Source organism: Oncorhynchus masou, chromosome 29, assembly GCF_036934945.1.
Source record: "Oncorhynchus masou masou isolate Uvic2021 chromosome 29, UVic_Omas_1.1, whole genome shotgun sequence".
NCBI classification, from domain to species: Eukaryota; Metazoa; Chordata; class Actinopteri; order Salmoniformes; family Salmonidae; genus Oncorhynchus; species Oncorhynchus masou.
Genome location: NC_088240.1, coordinates 19,109,181 through 19,137,118, shown reverse-complemented (window position 1 = coordinate 19,137,118; position 27,938 = coordinate 19,109,181). Strand labels below are relative to the sequence as shown.

At 43.7% G+C, this 27,938-nt stretch overlaps 1 protein-coding gene across 3 annotated transcripts; it reads left to right on the top strand.

Moving 5' to 3' along the window:
* Nucleotides 1–394: 394 nt before the first annotated feature.
* LOC135519128 (MORC family CW-type zinc finger protein 3-like) lies at nt 395–27,658 on the top strand. Of its 3 annotated transcripts, XR_010452277.1 has the most exons (20): nt 395–477; nt 1,676–1,748; nt 9,280–9,412; nt 9,808–10,040; nt 10,234–10,390; nt 10,717–10,858; nt 11,218–11,346; nt 11,714–11,833; nt 11,961–12,058; nt 12,271–12,378; nt 12,472–12,600; nt 12,815–12,889; nt 20,584–20,626; nt 20,785–20,898; nt 21,020–21,176; nt 21,266–21,350; nt 21,518–22,676; nt 22,934–23,157; nt 24,245–24,357; nt 24,676–24,756. XR_010452277.1 is itself a non-coding variant. In XM_064944194.1 (19 exons), exons 1-19 carry the CDS (start codon nt 439–441, stop codon nt 24,821–24,823), a joined length of 3,366 nt encoding a protein of 1,121 aa, XP_064800266.1. In that variant the 5' UTR covers nt 395–438; the 3' UTR covers nt 24,824–27,658. The 3 variants fall into 3 exon arrangements, 2 of the variants coding, with proteins under 2 accessions (XP_064800266.1, XP_064800265.1); XM_064944194.1 differs by lacking the exon at nt 24,245–24,357 and having other exon boundaries at nt 24,676–27,658; XM_064944193.1 differs by lacking the exons at nt 24,245–24,357; nt 24,676–24,756 and adding an exon at nt 23,320–24,237.
* Nucleotides 27,659–27,938: the final 280 nt, after the last annotated feature.

Below are 27,938 nucleotides of genomic sequence, written 5' to 3'. Positions count from 1 at the left end.
TATTTGTATATAGTTTTGTACCATGTTCCTGTAATGCAATAAAACATAATAACACAAACAAATATTTGAAATCCAACAGTTGTAATGGAAGGGTGGGGCTTGGGGCTGTGTCGTGTGGGCCTTTGACTGAGAAAGACACAGTGGAGAGCCAACCAGTAATAGCACAGCCTCCTTCATTAGCGACGCATTGTGCCGACAACATCAAAGAACAATTCCAGACTCTGAAGTCAGGAGGACTTCGAGAGTTAGGTGTTAACCGTACTAAGATGCCAGTGTCTTTCTTTAAAATGTATATAAATTGGTTCGTGATTAAACAGATACATTAAGTTATTCTTATCACACCAACAGCATGTTATGGGCGGGGTCATGTCCCACTGGGCGGTGCCCTCGCGCTGGACTTGTGCATGTTGACCACGCCCCTTCTGCATTTCGGAGAAGATGGCGTCGCAAGTACAGAGAGGAGTGCCTCTAAGTGCGGTAAGCATATTATGATATTTTACAGTATCTGTAATCTGTTGGAATTTGTATATAGACGGAAATTGCTGTGCAGTAAACTTAGAAGTATGGTGATAGTCTTGTTGGTTCGATCGCATAATGTAATGTGTGTTTTGGAGCTAGCTAACGTTAGCTAGCTAGCCAATATCCTTTGGGAATGTTGATTGCCGTTAGCGCGTGCGATATTGATAACCCCCAGTCCCCATGCAAAATGGAACATCTTTTGACCAGCGGAGCTGGAGATTTCTATCTTGTCGTTTGCTAGATAAATACAGAACTATTTCTGAACTTGGGCAAAATAGATACTTTGTAGAGGCGTTTCTCCTCATCTAATGTCATGCGGTGTTGTTGTGGTGACGTGCAATATTTTTCAGTGTCACACACGGAGTAGCCCAATGGCGCTCATCCACTATTGTCAAAAACGAGTTGCGTCGAGAGATTCGGAAATCCGGGAGATTGAATTGTGTTCAAATCAAAGCGCCAGATTGCCTAACGGGCGTGTTTTCACGGCGTTGTAAAGCAGATGGCAACCACCACGAAACAGCGTATGCGAACGTGAGTAGATTACGTTGAAAACAACGGTCGGCCATCTTGGACGCTGTCTCCAGTTCATAGCTATAATATATACCCCAGTGATTCCACTCCTCCGTCACAGTATGGTTGCTGTTGATGCATCCAATTATCCTATGCCATTCAAATGGGGAAATAGTGTCTATTTTCATCCTTGCACAGGTCAGAAGTGCGAGATGTATAGCTTAACTTCACCACCATATAGCCAAGAATGACCATATTGACCCGGACATGCATCTTATCTAATTTAAGACGATCCTTTAAGACTATCCTCTCCATGTGCCCTGGGCTGTGCTTGGGGAAGCTTCTGAATCTACAGGCGTGTGTGTTTGACAGGAGGAGGGGGGCAGGGGGTGTATTAAGATGGAGAGAGGTTTGTGTGAGATGAGTAAAGGCAGTGAGTATTGGGTGTGCTTTTCACACTTTAAACTCACATGATGTGGGGATTGACACATGTAGGTTAGTCAGTCAGGACATGCCAGTTGCCGGTTGTCAGTCATTTGAGAATGGAGTAGCCCTAACATAATGCTTCCTGAAGGAGGTGGTAATATACAACATTTTATCCATTTAATGTCATCAACATAGGCTAACTCTACTCCTCCCTTAACAGCTCTGTCCCAAGTTCCTCCACACAAACTCCACCAGCCACACCTGGCCCTTCAGCGCGATCGCTGAATTAATAGGTGAGTCATCATCAGTCCTACTGTCCAGTCGCCAAGTTACCTGTGTCACCTGTCATATTTGTCCAATCGTTGTGTCCAACTGTGAGTCATTAAATCATTACTATCCAATCACTGAGCATCATGGTGTTAAAATGGCTACTCTGTGGCAATGTTCTGCTCTCATTTTGTGACCTATTTTATCCTGCTGAGTGTCTCATTTTTGGATGGGATTCTTTTCCCATAACCACAGTGTTAATGGATGAGTCTTCTTTTTCCCCTTGGGGTAGACCTATAAATCAAATTGTATTGGTCACATACACATTTAGCAGATGTTATTGCGGGTGTAGTGAATTGCTTGTGTTTCTAGCTCTAACAGTTCAGTAACTAACAAGTAATATCTAACAATTTCACAACAATATACACAAATCTAAAGTAAAGGAATGAAGAAAATATACAAATATTTGGACGAGCATTGTCGGAGCAGCATAGACTAAGAGACAGTTGAATAGAATTCAATAGAATACAGTATATACACATGAGACGAGAAATGCAAAATATGTAAACATTATTAAAGTGGCCAGTGAATCCAAGTCTACGTATATAGGGCAGCAGCCTCTAAGGTGCTTGTGGTGGCTATTTAACAGTCCCATGACCATGAGATAGAGACTGTTTTTCAGTCTCTGTCCCAGCTTTGATGCACCTTGTACTGACCTCTCCTTCTGGATAATAGTGGGGTGAACAGGCTAGGATGCTCTCAATTGTGCATCTGTAGAAGTTGGTGCCATGCCACATTTCTTCAGCCTCCTGAGCTTGAAGAGGCGCTGTTGCACCTTTTTTTACCACACTGTTTGTGTGGGTGGATCATTTCAGTTTGTCTGTGATGTGTACACCGAAGAACTTGAAGCTTTCCAACTTCTCCATTGCGGTCCTGTTGATGTGGATAGGGTGGTGCTCCCTCCTGCTGTTTCCTGAAGTCCACGATCAGCTTATTTTGTTGACGTTGAGTGAGAGGGTATTTTCCTGGCACCACACTCCCAGGGCCCTCACCCTCCTCCCTGTAGGCTGTATCATTGTTGGTAATTAAGGCCTACTACTGTTGTCAACTGCAAACTTGATGATTGAGTTGGTGTACGTGGCCACGCAGTCATGAGTGAACAGGGAGTACATGAGGGGGCTGAGCACACACCCTTGTGGGGACCCAGTTGCACAGGGCAGGATTCAGACCCAGGGCCACAAGCTTAATGATGAACTTGGCGGGTACTATGGTGTTGAATGCTGAGCTATAGAATTCTTACATCCTCTTGTCCAGATGGGATAGGGCAGTGTGCAGTGCGATGCCGATTACATTATCTGTGGATCTATTGGGGCGGTAAGCATATTGAAGTGGGTCTAGGGTGGAGGTCGACAGATTATGATTTTTCAACACCGATACCGATTATTGGAGGACCAAAAAAGCCGATACCGATTAATTACAAATGTATTTGTAATAATGACAATTACAACAAAACTGAATGAATTTTAACTTAATACATCAATAAAAATAAATTTAGCCTTAAATAAATAATGAAACATGTTCAATTTGGTTTAAATAATGCAAAAACAAAGTGTTGGAGAAGAAAGTAAAAGTGCAATATGTGCCATGTAAGAAAGCTAACGTTTAAGTTCCTTGCTCAGAACATGAGAACATATGAAAGCTGGTGGTTCCTTTTAACCTCTAGCGTCGAGCAATCCCGTATCCGGGAGCGTAATCATAGCCTCAAGCTCATTAGCATAACGCAACGTTAACTATTCATGAAAATTGCAAATGAAATGAAATAAATATTTTGGATCACAAGCTTAGCCTTTTGTTAACAACACTGTCATCTCAGATTTTCAAAATATGCTTTTCAAGCATAGCTACACAAGCATTTGTGTAAGTGTATTGATGGCTAGCATAGCATTAACCATAGCATTCAGCAGGCAACATTTTCACAAAAACAAGAAAAGCATTCAAATAAAATAATTTACCTTTGAAGAACTTCGGATGTTTTCAATTAGGAGACTCACAGTTAGATAGCAAATGTTCAGTTTTTCCAAAAAGATTATTTGTGTAGGAGAAATTGCTCCGTTTTGTTCATCACGTTTGGCTAAGGAAAAAAAAGAAAAATTCCGTCATTACAACGCCAAACCTTTTTCCAAATTAACTCCATAATATCTACAGAAACATGGCAAACGTTGTTTAGAATCAATCCTCAGTGTTTTTCACATATCTATTCGATGATGAATCATTTGTGGCAGTTGCCTTTCTCCTCTGAACCAAATGGAAAAGTGGACGCAACTGGAGAAGGGCAATAATTTAGACGGAGGACACCAAGCGGACATCTGGTAAATGTAGTCTCTTATGGTCAATCTTCCAATGATATGCCTACAAATACGTCACAATGCTGCAGACACCTTGGGGAAATGACAGAAAGTGTAGGCTCATTCCTGGCGCATTCACAGCCATATAAGGAGACATTGGAACACAGCGCATTCAAAATCTGGGGTATTTCCTGTATGAAATTTCATCTTGGTTTCGCCTGTAGCATTAGTTCTGTGGCACTCACAGACAATATCTTGGCAGCTTTGGAAACGTCAGAGTGTTTTCTTTCCAAAGCTGTCAATTATATGCATAGTCGAGCATCTTTACGTGACAAAATATCTTGTTTAAAACGGGAACGTTTTTTTCCCAAAAATTAAAAGAGCGCCCCCTATATCGAAGAAGTTAACATGTCTTCAATATTCCCAGGTAAGAAGTTTTAGGTTGTAGTTATTATAGGAATTATAGGACTATTTATCTCTCTACCATTTGTAATTCAATAACCTTTGACTATTGGATGTTCTTATAGGCACTTTAGTATTGCCAGTGTAACAGTATAGCTTCCGTCCCTCTCCTCGCTCCTCCCTGGGCTCGAACCAGGAACACAACGATAACAGCCACAATCAAAGCAGCATTACCCATGCAGAGCAAGGGGAACAACCACTCCAAGTCTCAGAGCGAGTGAACGTTTGAAACACTATTAGGGTGCACCCCGCTAGTCATTTCTCTTCGGTTACACCAGCCTCATCTCGGGAGTTGATAGGCTTGAAGTCATAAACAGCGCAATGCTTGACGCACAACGAAGAGCTGCTGGCAAAACGCACAAAAGTGCTGTTTGAATGAATGCTTATGAGCCTGCTGCTGCCTACCACCGCTCAGTCAGATACTTGTATGCTCAGTCAGATTATATGCAATGCAGGACACGCTAGATAAACTAGTAATATCATCAACCATGTGTAGTTAACTAGTGTTTATGATTGATTGATTGTTTTTTTACAAGATAAGTTTAATGCTAGCTAGCAACTTACCCTGACTTACTGCATTTGCGTAACAGGCAGTCTCCCTGTGGAGTGCAACGAGAGGCAGGTGGTTATAGCGTTGGACTAGTTAACTGTAAGGTTGCAAGATTGGATCCCCCGAGCTGACATGGTGAAAATCGGTCGTTCTGCCCCTGAACGAGGCAGGTAACCCACCGTTCCTAGGCTGTCATTGAAAATAAGAATCTGTTCTTAACTGACTTGCCTAGTTAAATATACAGACTTCCGATTGTTATGAAAACTTGAAATCTGCCCTAATTAATCTGTAATTCCAATTAATCGTTCGACCTCTAGTCTAGGGTGTAAGGTTAACGTGTATGGTTCAGTTACTATTGTTCCTGTACCCAAAAAAAGCAATGGTGGATATCTTAAAGCAAGTGGGGACAGCAGATTGGGATAGGGAGAGATTGAATATGTCTGATAACACTCTGGCCAGCTTGTCTGCGCATGCACTGAGGACGCGGCTAGAGATGCTGTCTGGTGCCGGCTGGGTGCAAGACGTCGGTGTCCACGACATGGCTAGTTTTCCCTTTGTAGTCCGATGATTGTCTGTCGACCCTGCCACATACGTCTCGTGTCTGAGCCGTTGAATTGCGACTCCACTTTGTCTCTGTACTGACATTTTACCTGTTCGATTGCCTTACAGAGGGAATAACGACACTGTTTGTATTCGGCCATATTCCCAGTCGCCTTGCCATTTTTAAATGCGGTGGTTTGCTCTTTCATTTTTGCGCAAATGCTGCCATCTATCCACGGTTTTGGGTTTGGGTAGGTTTTAATAGTTACTGTGGACACAACATTTCCTATTAATTTCCTGTTAAACTCAGTCACCGTATCCATGTATTTGTCAATATTATTCTCACAGGTTACCCAGAAACCGATTTAAAGTGATAGTCCTATAGACGGACCCACAGCGGTCCTGTCCTGTCCCTGGCAATGTCTGTTTTCCAGAGTAGGGTTGCAACGGGAGGGAATATTCTCAGTAACTTTTAAAATGTACCAGTAATTACCCGTGACTTTGGAAACATTATGGAATTTTCATAACATGGAATGTAGCTTTTTGATGTATGCTACATGAAACCTATGCTGTATGACTACACACTGAAGAGCTAAAGATCTCTGAACCTACAGTGAGTGGGAATATAACATAATTGATGTTCAGTGAGTATCACTCTCAATTCAAATCACACTACGGAATATGCCGTTTTCTTTCCCCTGCCATGTCCTCCTCTCCTATACTCACTCTGCCTCTACCGTTCTCCAGACTACTATAAAAAGTTATTGCTCTTGGCTGCTATGGCACAAAAACCACTCAAGATGGACAGAGAATGCTAAAGCTCTCTGAACCCTACAATGAGTGGGAATATAACCTAATGGAAGCTCAGACTATCATTCTAAATCCGTGTAATCCCCTGTCTCGCCCCTCCTCTACCTTTCTCCACTCTTCAAGTTGGCAACCATAGATGTTGCATATAAGAACATTTTACCCATGCTGAGAAATAATCCCCCTGCTAGGCTGCTCTGTCACACAAACTACCCGAGAGCGTCAGAAAAAGAGGGAATGCCAACACTCTGTAATGCCTCTGATACCCTAGACTGTTTGGGAATATAACTTAATGTGTGTTCAAGGTCCCCTTCCCTCCTCGGCTCGCCTTCCTCACTTCTCTTTGCATCTCATTGATTTGCTTTCGAATGACGTCATTGTGATTAGACCTTTTATATTTTCTGAACCATATTACCATAGTTTCTGACAATTAGCCTACAGTAGTGTGTCTGGATAAGGCTCTTTATCCTTCGGGCTAGGCCTGTAGCCTATCCCACAGCAGTCCTGTCCCTGGGGTGGTCTTTTTCCACACACACTTTCAGCCTCCATGATGATTAATCCCTTTGCCTTATCACTGGGCTCCAGGGTAACGTTTTAACCTGGTGGTACTGGTGCCACAAACTTTTACACTTGATAGTACCAGCCCATGATTTGGTCGCACCATCCAAAGAAATTCATCACGCAATAAAAAATAATAGGAGTAATCATCTTGTGAAGGGATTGTAAGGTCAATCACATTGCTTTATTTAGTAGTGTGTAGTAGACTACTGGGATCGTTTTCAATAAACACGTTACATCTAACATGTCTAAGCAGGAATGCATGATACAAGATATTTTGACATGCAATCTAATCCAGTGATTATCATGCATTTTTTTTTACTGTCAAAATGGGGCTACAGAATTTTCAGTTTTTTTGGGTTCAATAGAGATTTTCCGTTATCTTTATGCACTAATATTACATATAGATATGGGCGTAATTCAATAGGTGCTCATTCACCACCCGAGGAAGTGGAAATATAACACCTACTGCCAGTAGCCATGTTAATCAAACAGTACATTTTAATGTGCGAAAAACTCTTTTGTAATAGGTCTACTACCTACTCATCTCCAATGAGGCCTAGTGCACTCGCCATGGCATATGCACATTTCACATGCTCCACATTCAGAATATCTTGATTGTATAACTGTGTGCTTTGAGCTCAACATTGAGAGTTCAGAAGTACAAATAATCAGAGGCAGGGTAGCCTAGCGGTTAGAGCGTTGGACTAGTAACCGAAAGGTTGCAAGTTCGAATCCCCGAGCTGAAAAGGTACAAATCTGTCGTTCTGCCCCTGAACAGGCAGTTAACCCACTGTTCCTAGGCCGTCATTGAAAATAAGAATTTGTTCTTAACTGACTTGCCTAGTAAAATAAAGGTAAAATAAAAAAAATTAAAAAAAATAACACCTACAGAAAGATGAGAAAACAAATTGTACCTATACCTGTGTCCCTCTCTTTAACATGGACAACAGTAGTTGCTTCCAAGGTTGTTTTTTCTCTGCAGTTACATTTTGAAATGTTATACAATCAGAATGCATTTCTCAGGGCACACGGGGCGAGGCTTGCTCATTACAGCAGGTGGCCCCAGCGAAACAGGCACAGCAGGAGGGCAGACCATTTCATTAAAGGAGTCATGAGTATAATGCAGTTTACTGTTTAACCAAGTCAATGTTTTATCTGGCCCAAAAAATAGGACATGTTGATTGAGGTGACCAGGTAGAATGTGTAACCAATTAAAAATGTAACTCGCACAGATAGTTATAGGGTCAACTAAATGGTTGCCTTCTGGAGCCCTGCTTATCAGGCAGTGAGCCGTTTCTCAGGCAGGTCTCTGTTGCTGCAGTGCAGTCTGCCAGCCTGCAGTTTGTCTGCCAACCCAGTTTAGTATTCAGCCTGTCACCAGATACCGTCTCAGATGTCCATCACAGTTCTGTGCATGTCTCTGATACAGTTTCCTCCTATCACCATCAATCTCTCCTTCTCTTATCTCCATCTTTCTCTGTTGCAGTATCTCACATTCTTGATTTCCTTCAATACCCCTCACTTTTGCTTACCAATCCCACTCTTTCTTTCTCTTTGTACCTGGAGCAACAAAGGCATATAATATCGCAATATCTTTCATCAGCCTTGTGTTTCCCATCTGCACACACTGCCAACCCCACCCCGCCAGTATGGCTTTGGAAAGGCCTTTGGATTCAAGCTTACTCCAGACAATACTGGAGAGTGGAGGAGCTAGACAATAGAAGATAGTAGTACAAAGATGGCGGTAGGGATGAACATTTTGAAAAGGAGATGGATAGAGGGAGGGGGTGATTTTGAAGGTAGTTGATGGGAGACCAGACCACATGTTTGTGTTAGTCTAATGTTCCAGTAGTGTTTTGAGGATGTTGCATCTACAGCAGAGGCTGGGGTTGCATCCTCTGTGACAGCTGTCAAAGCCAGCCTGTTCTAATGGTCCGCGTTGCACAAGCAACAAAGGAGGACATATTATATCTATCACACTTTACATTACACAGCTTTAATGTTATATTGGGTGTCTAAAACCCTGATGATGTGTGGTAGTTTTCCACAGCATTAGCAACACAGATGGCAATGTGATTTGGCTTGTACTCCTATGCTGGTTTGGCGTGGATGTGTTGGCATTGGACAAATGGCTTGGGTGGTCTACTATAGTGGCAAGCACTATGCAAGAGATTCATTATTTGTGAAGTAACAGTGGAAAAATCAATATTTGTGGAAAAATGTCATTTCTGATTTATTCTGTTCATATTCCTCTATGCTTACAAATCCTTTATTTCCATGTCTTTTCCACAGATAATGCCTATGATCCAGATGTCAATGCCAAGCAGTTCTGGATTGATAAGACCCAGTTCAAAGGCCAAGACTGCCTCATCTTCATGGACAATGGAAATGGGCTGGACTATGAAAAGATGCACAAGATGCTCAGGTATGGACAGTTCTCTGAACCATTACCACTACTTTAGCAGGGTGAATCGGGTTCGATAAAAGCCGGGACAAAAGTCCTGCAGAGAACACCCCCTTCGGGACCATCACGTGACATCCTGATGACACTGGTGAATGTCCTGAAAACGTCCTGACTCGGTCCTCCGTGACATCCAGGGAATTTACACAAGTCCTCCCAGAGAACATTCCCATGGGACCATCATGTAATGTCTTGACAACTGGAAAAACAAATGTTCAGAAAACGTCCTAAGGGACGTCCCCGGAACAAACCAGGGACAAGTAAAAAACAAATGAATGTCTGCTGTGCTATAAGAATGCAAGTTTCTGATTGATGTACATAGAAAACCACCATGTTTCTCTATCTTTTGCCCTCCTCAGCTTTGGTTACAGTGACAAGACAGTCATAAACGGCCAGCACCCGATTGGTCTCTACGGTAACGGTTTCAAGTCGGGGTCCATGCGTCTGGGACGAGACGCCATCGTGTTCTCCAAGTCTCTAGATGGAGACACCATGCATGTAGGCATGCTCTCACAGAGCTACCTGGCACAGATTAAAGCAGAGCAGATCATCGTACCCATTGTCTCCTTCCAACGCGTTGCACACAACCAGTATATCCTTCTATAGAGAGACTACACATACGCACTGCACATACACACACACACACGTCATAGTGCTTAAACTGTCATCACCTTCAAACAGTTTGGACAGGTGGGACGGTGATCTATAGATGTACTTGTACACGGTGTCATTTTATAGTCTGTTGGTTGTATTGTCCCTGTGTGTGTTGTCCTTGACTTCTGCACTCCGTGTGAATGAGAAGCACAAGGCCAGTCTGCAGGACATCCTGTATTACTCTCTCTTTAAGACGGAGAACGAGCTGCTCACAGAGCTCAAAGCCATCAACTCCACCTGCTCCATGGGCTCTTCAGGAACACGCATCATCATCTGGAGCCTGCGCAGGTCAGACACACACACACACCTGGGTATTCCTCTCTTACACAGTCCGTATAAGGACATTTTCCCCTCTTTCTTTCTCCCTCAACTATTGAATTTCACTACGTGGAATTTACTTTCAAATGTTACTTCTCCTTTGGAATTGCCACTCTCTCGGTCATCAGATTTCTCCCTTGGTGGAATTGTAGGTGTCACTTTAGTTTTCTCCTTGAACATAATCAAAACCTAAGATTCCACCATTAGGGGTCGGCACAGAGGCCCGTTTTGAAGTATGGAGCATGTAAAACGGTTGAGTAGGAGTCTATACAGTAAGTGTTTATTCTTGTCCACAGGACATTAACAGGACAGACAGAATTTGATTTCACAACGTCCAGTTACGACATCAGAATCCCGTTGGATGTGTTGGAGAGCACCAGTGAGCAATACAGGCGGTCGGAGCTGCTCACAAAACCAGAGAGTTACTACTCGCTACGTGTGAGTATTAGTATATTGACGTTCCATACAGCATTTCTCACGGCACAGAGCGTAGCTTTAGCTAGATTCAAATACTTTATCCTTTGACTAGTGCAGTGTTTTCCAAACTCGGTTTTGCCTAGCACTACACAGCTGATTTTAAAATATTCTAAGCTTGATGATCAGTTGATTATTTGAATCAGCTGTGTAAAGCTTGGGCAAAAACCAATATTTGCAACCCTTGGGGTCCCCAGGACAGAGTTTGTAAACACTGGACATGTGCATTATCATTTGTATGTGTGAAATTTTATTTCCCATTTTTCTAGTGTTGTATTTTGATTGTTTATTGTATTCTCTCAATGTGCTGTTTGTGTGCTCAGGCATACTGCAGTATTCTGTACCTGAAGCCGCGTATGCAGATCGTCATTCGAGGGCAGAAAGTGAAGACTGAGCTCATCTCCAAGAGCCTGGCATACATCGCTAAGGACTATTACAAGCCCAACTTTGTGGTATCCTACCCCACGCAGGAGCCTCTGTGGATGGCTTTACTGTGTGTGTCCATGTCCGTGTTTTCCTGTGCGTTCCTGTTGTCACATCCTCAAGACACTCATTTTGTTTTCTTTTGGAGGGAAAATAGAAATAGGAAAATATGGGTACTCTACATACAAGAGATACCATCAGCTACTGCCACAGACACAATACTTTTATAAGCTTGCAATAATAATCACTTACCTATGTTTAACTAATATTAGTTCAATACATTCCATAGCTAGATTTTCATGTTCAACACAGTGATACAATATGGTCTTTTTCACAAAGGGAAGAGGATATGTCATCTTCTCTCCTTCCTGTTTGAGGCCTTAAGTCCTGTACCAGAACAGACGTATTCCCATCACGTTTGGGTACAACACCAAGAGCAAAGACCAATACGGCATCATGATGTACCACAAGAACCGCCTTATAAAACCTTATGAGCGAGTGGGCGTTCAACTCAAGGTAAAATAGTGTTTTTGTATGTTTGGGCGTATGGATTGTGCATAAGAAAAATTATTGCCATCCATTGTGGTAATCGGATGCCTCATGTCCTCCATCACTGACTCATAACCACCTCTACCCCCTTCAGGCCAACATCCAAGGTCTCGGGGTCATTGGGGTTATCGAGTGTAACTTTCTGGAGCCCACCCACAACAAGCAAGATTTTGACAATACCGACAAATACAGGTAAGGACTCTTACCTGTATAGGTGAAGAAGAGAGTGCTCCCTTCAAGAACACTTCCCGAAGAACCGTCTTCCATTCAATGAAACAAAACAATCGGACTGTTTTGTGGCCATCTGCCCACATACTTTAAAGATGGTGTACTTTTAATAATTTAGCTGGATAAAGTGGCACTACGTGAACTGTCATAGTTTATTTCTTATTTTCTTTCTGCAGGAAAACCATCAACAACTTAGGGGTTAAGCTGGAGGACTACTGGAAAGAGATCCGCTTTAAAAGAGACAAAGAAGATCCTAACAGCACCGTACCAGTGGAAGACACCATGTAAGTAAAACACTCCTCCATCTTCCTTTCTCCTTTCCTCTGTGTCTCCATCCCTCCTCTAACTTGTTCCTCTGCGTACCTCTACCCCCAAAGGAAGCGCCCGGACCAGAACTGGGTGCAATGTGACACCTGCCTGCGCTGGAGGAAGCTGCCAGATGGGATTGATTGCAGACTGCTCCCAGAGAAGTGGTTCTGCCACATGAATCCCGACCCCCAATTCAGGTGTGTCCCGAACCCACCTAGATTAAATGAACATGCTTATTAAGTGTTGTAACAAGTTGTGTGACCCCCCACTCCCCCTGCCTTTGGGCCCCCTCTGTCTTTGTTTGTGCGCATGTCTACTTGCCTACCGGAGTGTATATATTTGTGTGTGTACCTGTGTGTGTTGACGTTGCCGCGACAGTATATAGGCATTCATTATCGCCTGCCTTTCCAGGAGCTGCATGGTAGAGGAAGAGCCTGAAGACTCCGATGATGACCAACCTTCATACCAGAAAACCTACAAGCAACAGTGAGAACCCAACCATCTACCATATACTTAAGCAATAAGGCACGAGGGGGAGTGGTATATGGCCAATATACCACGGCTAAGGGCTGTTCTTATGTATGATGCAATGCGGCGTGCTTGGATGTAGCCCTTAGCTGCTAAGGGTGCCTTATTGCTATTATAAACTGGTTACCATGGTAATTCGAGCAGTTTAAAAATAAATAAAATGTTTTGTCTTACCCGTGGTATACGTTCTGATATACCACGGCTGTCAGCCAATCAGCATTCAGGGCTCGAACCAACCAGTTTATAATGAATAATTAATGCTGCATCTACAGATATTTTCAATGCATAACTGTATATTTAGGCTATTTGCAGATAATTGACCTTAAGCCTGAAACATGCATCACTATTTTGTCTATGCATGGAGTGAAAAACCAACATTAGGCCTTCCGCAAAACAGTGCTTTGTGTGAGTTGTTGGTGGAAGCAAAATAATGGCAACATATTTCCCATGCTGGTTCGTGGCACAAGTTGCTTGTGTTTTCAATATGCTGCGAGTTTTCCCACCACAGTAACATTTGGTAGTTGCCAGGCCATTTATTCTAGTTCAAAACATTTAATTCTACCAAATGTTTTGCTGGACGCAGGTGATATCAAGTCTGTAGGTAGGCAGCCGCCTCTCTGTGCTAGTGGTGGCTGTTTAACAATCTGATGTCCTTGAGATAAAAGCTGTTTTTCATTCTCTGTCCCAGCTTTGATGCATCTGTACTGACCTCACCTTCAGGATGGTAGTGGGGTGAACAGGCAGTGGCTCCGGTGGTTATTGTTCTCAATGATCTTTTTGGCCTTTCTGTTACATCGGGTGTTGTATGTGTCTTGGAGGGCAGGAAGTTTGCCCCCGGTTATGCGTTGTGCAGACCGCACCACCCTCTGGAGAGCCCTGCGGTTGTGGATGGTGCAGTTGCTGTACCAGGCGGTGATACAGCCCGACAGGATGCTCTCAATTGTGCACCTGTAAAAGTTAGTGCGGTTTTTTTTTGGTGACAAGCCACATTTTTTCAGCCTCCTGAGGTTGAAGAGGCGCTGCTGTGCCTTCTTCACCACAGTGTTTGTGTGGGTGGACCATTTCAGTTTGTCTGTGAACTGTGCACAGAGGAACTTAAAAGTTTCCACCTTCTCCACGACTAACCGTCTGTGGATACGGGGTGCTCCCTCTGCTGTTTACTGAAGTCCACGATAATCTCTTGTTTTGCTGACATTGAGTGACAAGTTATTTTCCTGGCACCATACTCCGACCGCCCTTCCCTCCCTGTAGGCTGTCTCGTCGTTATTGGTAATCAAGCCTACCACTGTAGTGTCGTCTACAAACTTGATGATTGAGTTGGACCCGTGCCTGGCCACGTAGTCATGGGTGAACAGGGAGTACAGGTGGGAGCTGACACTTTTAAATGTTTTACTCACGTCGACCACGGAGAGCCCCCAGTCTTTGGTAGCGGGCTGCGTCGGTGGCACTGTGTTGTTCTCAAAGCGCACTAAGTAAGTTGTTTAATTTGTCTGGAAGCGAGACGTCAATGTCTGGGACGGGGCTGGTTTTCTTTTTGTAGTCCGTGATTGTCTGTAGACCCTGCCATATACGTCTCGTGTTTGAGTCGTTGAATTGCGACTCCACTTTGTCTCTATACTTACGCTTTGCTTGTTTGATTGTCTTGCGGAGGGAATAACTACACTATTTGTATTCGGCCATGTTTCCAGTCAACTTGCCATTATTAAATGCGGTGGTATGTGCTTTCAGTTTTGCGCGAATGCCGCCATCAATCCACGGTTTTAGGTTTTAATTGTCACAGTGGGCAGAACATCTCCAATACACTTCCTTATAAACTCACTCACCGAGTCAGCGTATACATCAATGTTATTGTCTGAGGCTACCCGGACCATATCCCAGTCCATGAGATAGAAGCAATCTTGACGCGTGGAATCCGATTGGTCAGACCAGTATTGGATAGACCTAAGCACGGATGCTTCCTGTTTTAGTTTCTGTCTATAGGAGGGGAGCAACAAGATGGAGTGTGGTAGCACACAGTGCTAATGTAACGTTAGCAGGCTGGTACGGCTAACAACCATACAAGCTGATTTGTAACAAGAAATTACATTTAAACCAGTAGTCATGAGTGCATATGATTTGGTTTAATTTCCAACATTAATTTGACATTCTAAGGAATTCTAATTTGGTTTTATGTAATACTTTCCATTTTTCAAGTTGAGGTAACTTTGCGTTGGGACTTTTGATGTGTATACTAATGCAAATCCATATGTTACATGTGGCTATGTTTATACTACCTACCCTTTAAACGGTGAATGAGCAGTGGCAAATTCAAATACTTCCCATTCAAGCCTATGGAGCTTTTTTTTATTAACAATTAAAATGCTTATAGTTCAAAAAGTATAGATGGTATCGAAATTCTGAATGCAAGAAATCTAAGTTAGGTAATTCTGCACGTTATTACATTGGTTTGGAGTTGATAGCTTAAACGGTAAAAGGAGATTTTTTTAGCATTCAAGCCTATGTGCCTTTTTGGCATTAAAAAGCATTGAGAGCTCATTTAAATGTTGTTGTAGTACAAAAAGTATAAATGCCATCAAAAAAATGTCTCAAGCAATATAAGTTGGGGCAGCCTGTGGGTTTTAGAAGTTTGTTTCATATTCATAACTTAAATCGATTAAGCTCTAGAGTGGATGGAAGAAATATAATTTTAACTAGATGGTAGCTTTACATTAAGTAAAGTTGTGGGGCTTGCTTTCTCTTTTAAAAGTATTTTTGTGGTAGTGGAAGAAGTAAAAAAACAACAACATTTATCTACTATTAGAAGCAACGCAGTTACATATAGTCAGTTACATTTAGTAATATAATTGGTCTGGTTACTTTGATAGACTACTATATCAACCTGATTTAATTATGATTATGGGGCAGTTAGATCACAAAAATGTCTGTCTGTAAAGAGTGTGCTGAGAGTCAAATCAAATCGAATTTATTTGTCACATACACATGGTTAGCAGATGTTAATGCGAGTGTAGCGAAATGATTGTGCTTCTACTTCCGACAATGCAGTAATAACCAACGAGTAATCTAACATAACAATTCCAAAACTACTACCTTATACACACAGGTGTTTAGGGATATGTGCATATGTACATAAAGATATATGAATGAGTGATGGTACAGAACGGCATAGGCAAGATGCAGTAGATGGTATCGAGTACAGTACATACATATGAGATGAGTAATGGAGGGAATGTAAACAAAGTGGCTAGTGATACTTGTATTACATAAAGATGCAGTAGATGATATAGAGTACAGTATACATATACATATGAGATGAGTAATGTAGGGTACGTAAACATTATATTAAGTAGCATTGTTTAAAGTGGCTGGTGATATATTTTTCCATCAATTTCCACTATTAAAGTGGCTGGAGTTGAGTCAGTGTTTAGGTAGCAGCCACTCAATGTGAGTGGTGGCTGTTTAACAGTCTGATGGCCTTGAGATAGAAGCTGTTTTTCAGTCTCTCGGTCCCTGCTTTGATGCACCTGTACTGACCTCGCCTTCTGGATGATAGCGGGAAGCAAGTTCAGGGAGTGGGTGTTTAAATAAATGAAACAAACACGTAATTCTAACAACGCACCGACATGAAAACAAAGTCAATAACACCTGAGGAAAGAACCAAGGGGAGTGACAGATATAGGGAAGATAATCAAGGAGGTGAAGGAGTCCATCCAGGTGAGTGTCATGAGCCGCAGGAGTGCGAGACGATTGTGACAGGTGTGCGGGATAATCAATAGCCTGATGACCTAGAGGCCAGAGAGGGAGTTCACGTGACAGTACCCCCTCAGGCGCGCGGCTCCAGCTGCAGGACGCTGTCAAAGGGGACGAACCCGGGGTTCAGGAGCAGACCGGCACCCCTGCTGATGTGCAAGAACCTGTCACGCCAGCTGAGGCACGGGAACCTGTCGAGTCAGCTGGGGCGCGGGAACCTGACAGATCGTTTGAGGCAGGGGAGCCCGGCAATCCGCCTTTGGCAGGGGAGCCCGGCGATCCGCCTGGGGCAGGGGAGCCCGGCGATCCGCCTGGGGCAGGGGAGCCCGGCGATCCGCCTGGGGCAGGGGAGCCCGGCCCCAACGTCATTACTATGTCCACATACTTTTGGTCATGTAGTGTGTCAACCTTAATACATTGGATTGTGGGGCAATCAGATCATACATTTTAGCAGAAATAACTACACTCTCACTACTACACTTTTTAATACACTCTCCTAGAATACCACAGTATATGGAAAATGTGATAATAGAGTACAGAAGACAAGGAGGGATTGAAGTTTTAAATTAAAATTTTATCACAACGGTTTGGATAACAACAGGATTTTCTTGAAGTTTTCTGGGCTGAATCGGGATCAGTGGGAAGAGGGACCCACTGACAGGATACGGGCACCCATTCCCTCATAGCTCCTCTACCCCCAGGGGTATACACAAGTCGAGTCACTAGTTCAATTTCAATCTACTTTGAGTTATAAACAAAGCAAATTGATAGAATTTGCAGGAAATGTTCATGACATGATTTTGTCTGATTTACGTAATCGGACAGGGACACAGAAGATTGTGTGACTTTTCCTTCAGACCTGTTAGTAAAGAAAAGTCTGTGTCAAATACTGTATGTTCAAATACTTTACTTTGAGAGTTTTCTCTAGCCTGCCTGGAGTGTCAGATGGCCAGGGTTTGCAATTTTGGGACTATTCTATTGGTCCATTAAGCCAGGCAAGCTAAATCAAGCAAAAATAAAGTGTGTGTGTGGATACATGTAGTGATTCACACCTGTATCCCAAAGCCCTGGGCTAATGCAACCAGTGCTACGTTCTATCTAGAGCCCTGCATGGGCATGACTTTTTAGCGCAAGCCCTACCCAGGCCTGATTGCCTAACCCGAAATTAGAAATACAGTAACTTCCTTCGTTTAGTATCTATAGCTGATCGTCTCTGTCTGTCCCTAGCTCCCAGCGCTGCCCCATGCACTCTGAGTATCTGTAGTAACTGCTCCGTTTGCTCAAAACTGCTCAAAAAAACAAAAGGAACACTAAAATAACACATCCTAGATCTGAATGAATGAAATATTCTTATTAAATACTTTTTTCTTTACATAGTTGAATGTGCTGACAAAATGGAGGTCTGGATTTGGAGTCACACTCAAAATTAAAGTGGAAAACCACACTACAGGCTGATCCAACTTTGATGTAATGTCCTTAAAGCAAGTCAAAATGAGGCTCAGTAGTGTGTGTGGCCTCCACGTGCCTGTATGACCTCCCTACAACGCCTGAGCATGCTCCTGATGAGGTGGAGGATGGTCTCCTGAGGGATCTCCTCCCAGACCTGGGCTAAAGCATCCGCCAACTCCTGGACAGTCTGTGGTGCAACGTGGCGTTGGTGGATGGAGCGAGACATGATGTCCCAGATGTGCTTAATTGGATTCAGGTCTGGGGAACGGGCAGGCCAGTCCATAGCATCAATGCCTTCCTCTTGCAGGAACTGCTGACACACTCCAGCCACATGAGGTCTAGCATTGTCTTGCAATAGGAGGAACCCAGGGCCAACCGCACCAGCATATGGTCTCACAAGGGGTCTGAGAATCTCATCTCGGTACCTAATGGCAGTCAGGCTACCTCTGGCGAGCACTTGGAGGGCTGTGCGGCCCCCCAAAGAAATGCCACCCCACACCATGACTGACCCACCGCCAAACCGGTCATGCTGGAGGATTGCTGGAGGATTGCAGGCAGCAGAACGTTCTCCACGGCGTCTCCAGACTCTGTCACGTCTGTCACATGTGCTCAGTGTGAACCTGCTTTCATCTGTGAAGAGCACAGGGCGCCAGTGGCGAATTTGCCAATCTTGGTGTTCTCTGGCAAATGCCAAACGTCCTGCACGGTGTTGGGCTGTAAGCACAACCCCCACCAGTGGACGTCGGGCCTTCATACCACCCTCATGGAGTCTTGTTCTGACTGTTTGAGCCGACACATGCACATTTGTGGCCTGCTGGAGGTCATTTTGCAGGGCTCTGGCAGTGCTCCTCTTGCTCCTCCTTGCACAAAGGCGGAGGTAGCGGTCCTACTGCTGGGTTGTTGCCCTCCTACGGCCTCCTCCACGTCTCCTGATGTACTGGCCTGTCTCCTGGTAGCGCCTCCATGCTCTGGACACTACGCTGACAGACACAGCAAACATTCTGGCCACAGCTCGCATTGATGTGCCATCCTGGATGAGCTGCACTACCTGAGCCACTTGTGTGGGTTGAAGACTCCGTCTCATGCTACCACTAGAGTGAAAGCACCGCCAGCATTCAAAAGTGACCAAAACATCAGCCAGGAAGCATAGGAACTGAGAAGTGGTCTGTGGTCACCACCTGCAGAACCACTCCTTTATTGGGGGTGTCTTGCTAATTGCTTATAATTTCCACCTGTTGTCTATTCCATTCGCACAACAGCATGTGAAATTTATTGTCAATCAGTGTTGCTTCCTACGTGGACAGTTTGATTTCACAGAAGTGTGATTGACTTGGAGTTACAATGTGTTGTTTAAGTGTTCCCTTTATTTTTTTGAGCAGTGTATTTGTACTCATAAAAATTCTTAATTCAGTCTACATTTGTAAATTCATCTCAGTTTAAGGAACTGTATTGTGGCCTTTCGTGGCTTCCTGTTTCACTGGGGTATAAACATTAGGTAACATGCATGTAAATTCCCTGTCATCCATCACAATGGGAAAAGGAAAAGAACTCACAAACGAAAAGAGACATGGTTGTTGACCTTCATAAATCTGGCAATGGCAAAAAAAAATGCATACTACCTATTAGTGCAACAATTTAGAAGTTTAAAACCGTTGGAAGAGTGGTAAGCTTGCCTAGTATTGGACGCATGTGTATCTTGTCCCCACGCACAGTGAGGAAGATGGTTCAGGAGGCAAATAAAAGGGCCAAAGTAGGAGAGTTACAAAACTTTGTCACATTACCGGGTCGCCACATCTCCAAATCTACAATTAGACGCCACCTCCATGCCAATAGGCTCTTTGGAATGGTTGCAAGAAAAAGCCTTTATTGAGAGCAACAAACAAATGTACATGCCTAGAGTTTGATAAACAGCATTGCCACTTGGATTGGAACCGGTGCTATGGTCAGATGACAGAGCTCTTTGGGCATGCACACCAGTCAGTGGTGGGTTTGGCGACAAAATAAGGATGCATGTGCAGAAGATAACCTCATACTTACTGTAAAATATGGTGGTGGATCTTGACTAAAATGTCAATCTTATGGTGCTATTTTGCTTCCACTGGTCCTGGGGCACTTGTTAAGGTCAACAGCATCATTAACTTCACCAAATACCAGGACATTTTAGCCAAAAACCTGGTTGCCTCCCCTTGGAGGCTGAAACTTGGAGGTCGCAAGTGCAACTTCCAGCAAGACAATATCCCCAAGCACACATCAAAATCGAGAAATTGTTAATTGAAGACAAAATCAGTCTCCTGACTTGAACCCCATTGAAAAACTTTTGCTCATCTTTATCAAGGGTGCCAATCATTTCGGACCTGATAGGCGATTCCATAGAATGTGTATGATGTCAGCAGGTGAGATTAATGCAATTATGGCTTTTCATTTTCAATCAAATTAAACTGTGCTCTATTTCACAGTGAAAGGAACACCAAAATGCAGCAGGAGTGGAAACGACAACAGGTTAGCTTTTTCTGTGTGTGTCTGTCTGCCTGTCTATGTATGTGTCACACCCTGGTTCATGCCTACACATGATTTGTTCTACCTTATATTTTGTGTACCCTGCCCAAACTACCCTGTTGTGTGTGTCCTAATGCCCGACTCTGGTGTGTGTGTGTCAGTATGAAGATGAGCAGAAGAAGACAGAGCGGATGCGGATCGCAGCGCTGGCTCGGCAGAACGAAGCTCTGAGGCGCCAACAGGAGGACCTGAAACTGCAGCTTATAAAGACATCGGTGGGTCTAGATATGTCATGTAGCAGCACCTAGTACAGAGGCGAGGAGGACTAGCTAGTTGAATAAAAACAGCCAATACAGTCTTCCTACTCATGTCCTTCCTTTCCTCTGTCATTTGTAGAGCTTCAGGACAGCTGTACAGATGTCTCCAGCTTCTGCTCCCCCCACAGTCAGAGTTAATGTGAAGGCACCACTGAGCACTAGGGCTACCACAGCATCACCACTCAGTGCTAGGCCCAGATCATCTCCTCTCAGGATCTCTCCCCTCACTCAATCAGGTACGTCTCCTGTGAACTGCATATGTTATGTTGATGGGGATGTTTTTGATAATGTAGATGTTGATATAAATGTATCTCTCTCTTCATAGGGACCAGCCCTTCCTCCAACCACATGCCCATCATCTCTAGCGTGTGCTCTCTTTCAACCCCTCCAGCCCCTTCAACACCTTCAAGGTAGGGCCACTGTCTGAGTGGTCTCTCTTCTCTTGTATGCTCTCTCTCGTTCTGTCTCTCCCGTAGTGTTTGTACTACATATCCTTGCCACAAGGGAGAGAGAAATTCTGTCAATAATCATTGTTATTTGTTTAATGGTGCATAATAAGCCCCCATGTCCTCTGTAGAATGAAGAGAACATTGGCCATGACCTCTGAAAGGGACACCAAAAGACCCAGGGTGAACGGTTTCCACCAAAACACCTCTATGGGATCCGCATCAACGGCAGCAGAGACGAATGTGTCATCCCCATCAGTCATCATCCCGATTGACGATGACGATGATGAGATCACGGATGACGATGACATTGTTATCTTGGAGACCAACAGCACCCCTATTCCAAAGAAGGCAACCTTTGACATGGCCAAGGTAAAGTCAGAGAGTAGGGCTGTGGAAACAGCTTCTGGCACTGGCAACGTTAGGACCAATGGCATAGGAACAAGCTCCGTGGAGACGGGAACCGTAGCAACCAACCTCTCCCCTCTACCACCTTCCTCAGAGCAGATGAGCATCACCACCCAGACAGACATACGGGGCGAAGTGAAGGATGAAGAGGAGGAGCGAAAGAAAAAGGAGGAAGTGGAAAAGGAGAAGGAGAGAATAGAGAACTGGACAAAAGTGAAGAACAAAGAAGAGGACAACAAGAAGAAGGAGGAAAGAGATAGGAAGAGAACAGAACCAGGCCCGTCCTCTGCAGGCCCATCCTCTGCAGGCCCCTCCACACCAGGCCCCTCCACACCAGGCCCCTCCACACCAGGCCCTTCCACACCAGGCCCCTCCACACCAGGCCCCTCCACACCAGGCCCGTCCTCTGCAGGCCCGTCCTCTGCAGCCCCATCCACACCAGGCCCATCCACACCAGGCCCATCCACACCAGGCCCATCCTCTGCTGGCCCATCCTCTGCAGGCCCATTCTCTGCTGGTCCATCTGTCCCAGACCCATCAGATCTTCCTCGGATTGACTTCCGTAACCTGTCAGAGGCACAGGAGCAGCAAGATCAGCTGCTGGAGCTCATGCAGGCTGCAGCCCATGAGAGGGACCAGTTCAAGGAACAGGTCCACAAGCTGACCTGCCAGCTCCATGACCTGGAGGGCAGCATGCAGGAGCATTCCCGGGCCGCTGTGAAGAGAGAGCAATGCAACCTGGCCTGTCAGACTGGAGCAGGGGATGGAGAACGAGAGCAGGCAGAGGGGAGTAAGGTCAGTGACCAGCTGGCTGTACAGGTAGACACTCTGCTCCAGGACCTCAGCAATGCCAACTGTGAACGTGACATGCTACGCTCCCAGGTGAGTGGCCATTTTATCCCCCCTACCTTTATAAGTATGCTGTTGATATTTTACCATACCGTGAAAAAGGCTAGTTTGATGTAAACCTGATGTACCAGGTGTGTGGAGGATGAAGAGGTGGTGATGGGGCAATGCATCATACTGTGTGTAAGTGAACATGAATCAGTTTGTCCATCTGATGTGATTTCTTATCTTCCTCCGCATAATCATCTGCCGTCCATTCCCTTTTGTGTCCCTGTCTACTCTCCCACCCCCAGGTGGAGGCTATGAAAGAGGAGAAGGGCAACCTCTTGTCCCAGTGTGAGACGCTACAGCTGGACGTGGTGGAGCTGAGGAGGGAGAAACAAGAGTGGGAGCGAGAGAAAGAGGAGAGAGAGAAACAGGAGAGAGAAGCAGCTCAGGCTGCAGCTGCCCAGACAGAGAGGGGAGACGTAGCGGCCACTAGTGCTGCTAATGGCTCGACCTCGGAGGCACCCCAGACGTGAGGATAAGATTTTCACTTCTGTTTCCTTCAGTATTCCTGTATGGTCATCAGATCACCAGTGCGTTTAGAAAGTATTCATACCTCTAGACTTATTCCACCATGTGTTGTGTTACAGCCTGAATTCAAAATGGATGATTTTCTTTTCTTTCTCACCCACAGAATACCCTATAATGACAGTGAAAACATGTTTTTAGACATTTTTGCACAATTATTATCTCCCGTAGTGTTTGTACTACATATCCTTGCCACAAGGGAGAGAGAAATACAGAAATTTACATATTATTCACACCCAAGTCAATACATATTAGAATCATCTTTGGCAGTGATTACAGTTGAGTCTTTCTGGGTAAGTTTCTAAGAGTTTCTAAGAGCTTTGCACACACCTGGATTGTACAATATTTGCAAATGATTGTTTTAAAAAAATCTTCAAACTCTGTCAAGCTGGTTGCTGATCATTACTAGGACAGCCTTTGTAAGTCTTGCCATATATTTTCAAGCCACTTTAAGTTTATTGTCCTGCTGAAAGGTTAATTTGTCTCCCATTGTCTGTTAGAATACAGACTGAACCAGATTTTTCTCTAGGATTTTGCCTGTGCTTTGCTCTATTCCATTTTATCCTAAAATACTCTTTAGTTCTTGCCAAGGACAAGCATACCCATAACATGATGCAGCCACCACCATGCCTGGAAATATGAAGTGTGGTACTCAGTGATGTTTGTGTTGGATTTGCCCTAGTCATAGCATTTTATTTTCAGGACAGAAACGGCCTTATTTGCGAACGGGATTCATGTTTTGTTCATGTCATGTTCATGTTCTGTACAGGCTTTCATCTCTTCACTCTGTCATTTAGGTTAGTATTGTGGAGTAACAATGTTGTTGATCCATCCTCAATTTTCTCCTATCACAGCCATTAAACTCTGTTTTAATGTCACTATTGTCCTCATGGTGAAATCCCTGAGCATTTTCCTTCCTCTCCGGCAACTGAGTGTATTGATACACCATCCAAAGTGTAATAACTTCACCATGCTTAAAGGGATATTCAATGTCTGCTTTAAAAAAAGTGTTTATACCCATCTACCAATAGGTTCCCTTCTTCGCGAGGCATTGGAAAACCTGGTCTTTGTGGTTGAATCTGTGTTTGAAATTCACTGCTCAACTGAGGGATCTTACATATTATCTGTGGGGTACAGAGATGAGGTAGTCATTAAAAAAAAATATTACCTGACTTGTTAAGCACATTTTTACTCCAGAACGTATATAGGACTACCATAACAAAGGGGATTAATACTTATTGACTCAAGACATTTCAACTTTTCATTTTTTATTAATTTGTAAAAACATCATTCCACTTTGACATAATGGGGTATTGTGTTTAGGCCAGTGACAGTCTCAATTTAATCCATTTTAAATTCAGGCTGTAACACAACAAATTGTGGAAAAAGTCAAGGAGTGTGAATAGTTTCTGAAGGCACTGTACATGAACACCCTTTTTCTCTTTGTCTGTCTGTCTCTCAGGCTGAGGGAGCTTCGGAGGAGCATTGGTCGTCTCCTTGTCACGTTTGTCCCAGCGCTGGACCTTGAACAAGTCAACTACGACTGTCCAGTCATCGACGAGATCCTCCATCAGGTTCTTACTGATGTGGAGACGTTGGGGCCGGCGTAAGGGCCTGGGGCGGGATATGGATGGAGGGGTTGTCCTCCATCTAACTCTGTGAGGAGAGGCAGACCTGGAGATGGTCACAGAGACTTCCTGCCTCTCCTTTTACCTCGGCGTTACCTCGGCGTTTTTACACTTTTTAAATGTATTTTCTATGGATTTTTTACAAGTGAAAGAGGGAATGAACTGAAAAGTATTTATTTGTATTGCTGTACAAACACTTTTATATTGTTCCATGACCATGGTGGTACTTAATGATGCAACAAACAGTAAGCTATTTTGCACTGAAACTTTGGGGTTACTGAGTTCAACCTCTCCTTCTCACAAACACTTACTACTCCAATGTGGATGGAGGCTCTAGAATCATGTCAGTGTTCCGGGAAGATGTGTTTCTCTTCGATTACAGGTGACCACAGTGAACTTTCCTGGAATGATGTCAGGAACAGAGGAGTTTTCACTTGATGAGTTAAGGGACATAGTCTCCACCATGATCTGCTCTGTGGCTTGGTAGAAGGACTCCCTTCTCTCCCAAAACAGACATAGCCATCAGTTCTACATCGTTCCTAGATCAAGACAGATTAAGTTCAGTATTCAATGTTGCATTCACTTTTATGTGCTCATGTTCATTTATATGCTAAGAAATAATGAAGACTTTTTCACCCAAATCTTGAGTTAACATATATTTTTATTTTGTGTTATGTTTTATAACTAGGAGTACGATATCCATAACCTCTCCCCTCACTCTTGTCACACGTTTGTCTTATCAGAGTACTATCAATCCCTCTCTGTTCTTTTGAAATAACAGGGTTTTTGCACTCCAGAGGATTTCAAACTTATTCCTACCTCTGGGACGCTAACAAAATTGTAAATTATTAATTAAAAGTTAAGGTCCAAATGCGGGAGATTGTAATGCAAGAGATGGGGGGGATGAGTCCAGAGAGGTGCAGTGCATTCAGACCCCTTGACTTTGTCCACATTTTGTTACGTTACAGCCTTATTCTAAAATGGATTAAATCCCCCCCCATCGAGCTACACACAATACCCCATAATAACAAAAACAATTTCACAATTTTGCTAAATTTATAAAAAATAAAACCTGATATGACATTTACATAAGTATTCAGACCCTTTGCTCAGTACTTTGTTGAAGCACCTTTGGCAGTGATTACAGCCTCGAGTCTTAGTTTTTTTTACGTTACAAGCTTGGCACACCTGTATTTGGGGAGTTTCTCCCATTCTTCTCTGCAGATCCTCTCAAGCTCTGTCAGGTTGGATGGGCAGCGTTGTTGCACAGCTATTTTCAGGTCTCCAGAGATGTTCGATTGGGTTCAAGTCTGGGCTCTGGCTGGGCCACTCAGGGGCATTCAGAGACTTGTCCCAAAGCCACTCCTATTTTGTTTTGGCTGTGTGCTTAGCATCATTGTCCTGTTTGAAGGTGAACCTTCGCCCCAGTCTGAGGTCCTGAGTGCTCTGGAGCAGGTTTTCATCTGTACTTTGCTCTGTTCATCTTTCCCTTGATCCTGTCTAGTCTCCCAGTCTCTACCGCTGAAAAACATCCCCACATCATGATGCTGCCACCAACATGCTTCACCGTAGGGATGGTGCCAGGTTTCCTCCAGACGTGAAGCTTACCATTCATGCCAAGGAGTTCAATCTTGGTTTCATCAGACCAGATCATCTTGTTTCTCATGGACTTTAGGTGCCTTTTGGCAAACTCCAAGCGGGCAGTCATGTGCCTTTTACTGAGGAGTGGCTTCCATCTGGCAACTTTACCATAAAGGCCTGATTGGTGAAGTGCTGCAGAGATGGTTGTCTTTCTGGAAGGTTCTCCCATCTCAACAGAGTAACTCCAGAGCTCTGTCAGTGACCATCGGGTTCTTGGTCACCTCCCTGACCAAGGCCTTTCTCCCCCAATTGCTCAGTTTGGCCGGGCGGCCAGCTTGAGGAAGAGTCGTGGTGGATCCTAACTTCTTCCATTTAAGAATGGAGGAGGCCACTGTGTTCTTGGGGCCCTTCAATGCTGCAGAAATGTTTGGTACCCTTCCCCAGGTTTGTGCCTCGACACAATCCATTCTCGTAGCTCTACGGACAATTCCCTCGACCTCAAGGCTTGGTTTCTTTCTCTGACAGGCACTGTCAACTGTGGAACCTTATAGACATGTGTGTGCCTTTCCAAATCATGTCCAATCAAATGAATTTACCCCCAGGTGGACTCCCAAGTTGTTGAAACATCAAGGATGATCAATGGAAACCGGATGCCCCTGATCTCAATTTCAAGTCTCATTGCGAAAGAGTCTGAATACTTACGTAAATAAGGTATTTTTATTTTTAATAAATGAGCAAAAATGTCAACCTGTTTTTGCTTTGTCGATATGGGGTATTGTGTGTAGATTGCTGAGGAAAAATATTTATTTAATCCATTTTAGAATAAGGCTTTAATGTAAAAGAAAAATGTGGAAAACGTCAAGTGGTCTGAATACTTTCTGAAAGCACTGTATTTCAAAGCAGGATCAAATTGTTAGCCAGCTCAAACCACTCAACTTTCTAGTTCATGAAGAAATATTGACTTATTGAGGTCGTGCAACTGACTCAATATCTTCAATGATCCATATTTAACTGAACCTTTTTATTAATTAACTGGAAAATCAGCAGCTAGATCTGGAATGTTTATCAAAGTTAACTGGTTAATTTATTGATTTGTGATTCATCCCTCAATTGGGATTAGAGATTGGGAATGTGCTTTGTTTTCTCGACACAAGGGAATTTTGGTTGTCCTTTTAGCAATGCAACTGTCCCGGATGTATTATTTCTTTTAAAAATATATTTATTTTTTTCACTGTTCTAACGATGCGTTGACTTTTTTTTCAATGTATAGCCTCTACAAAAGATACATTACCAACATTGCTTCTAAAAGTATGCAATGAAAAAACAGACCTTGAAATCCCAACAACATTTACTGACTAACAAAGTCCTCTGTCACTTTCACAATTCCATACACAATCAGCAATAATTTACTGGGTTGGGAAGGCATCAAAACTGAAACATTATTCATTCAGTGTCATTAGAAAAGCACCGAGCTTCAAAGCGAAAGTATATTTGCTGAAAGGTTGGGAAATATAAC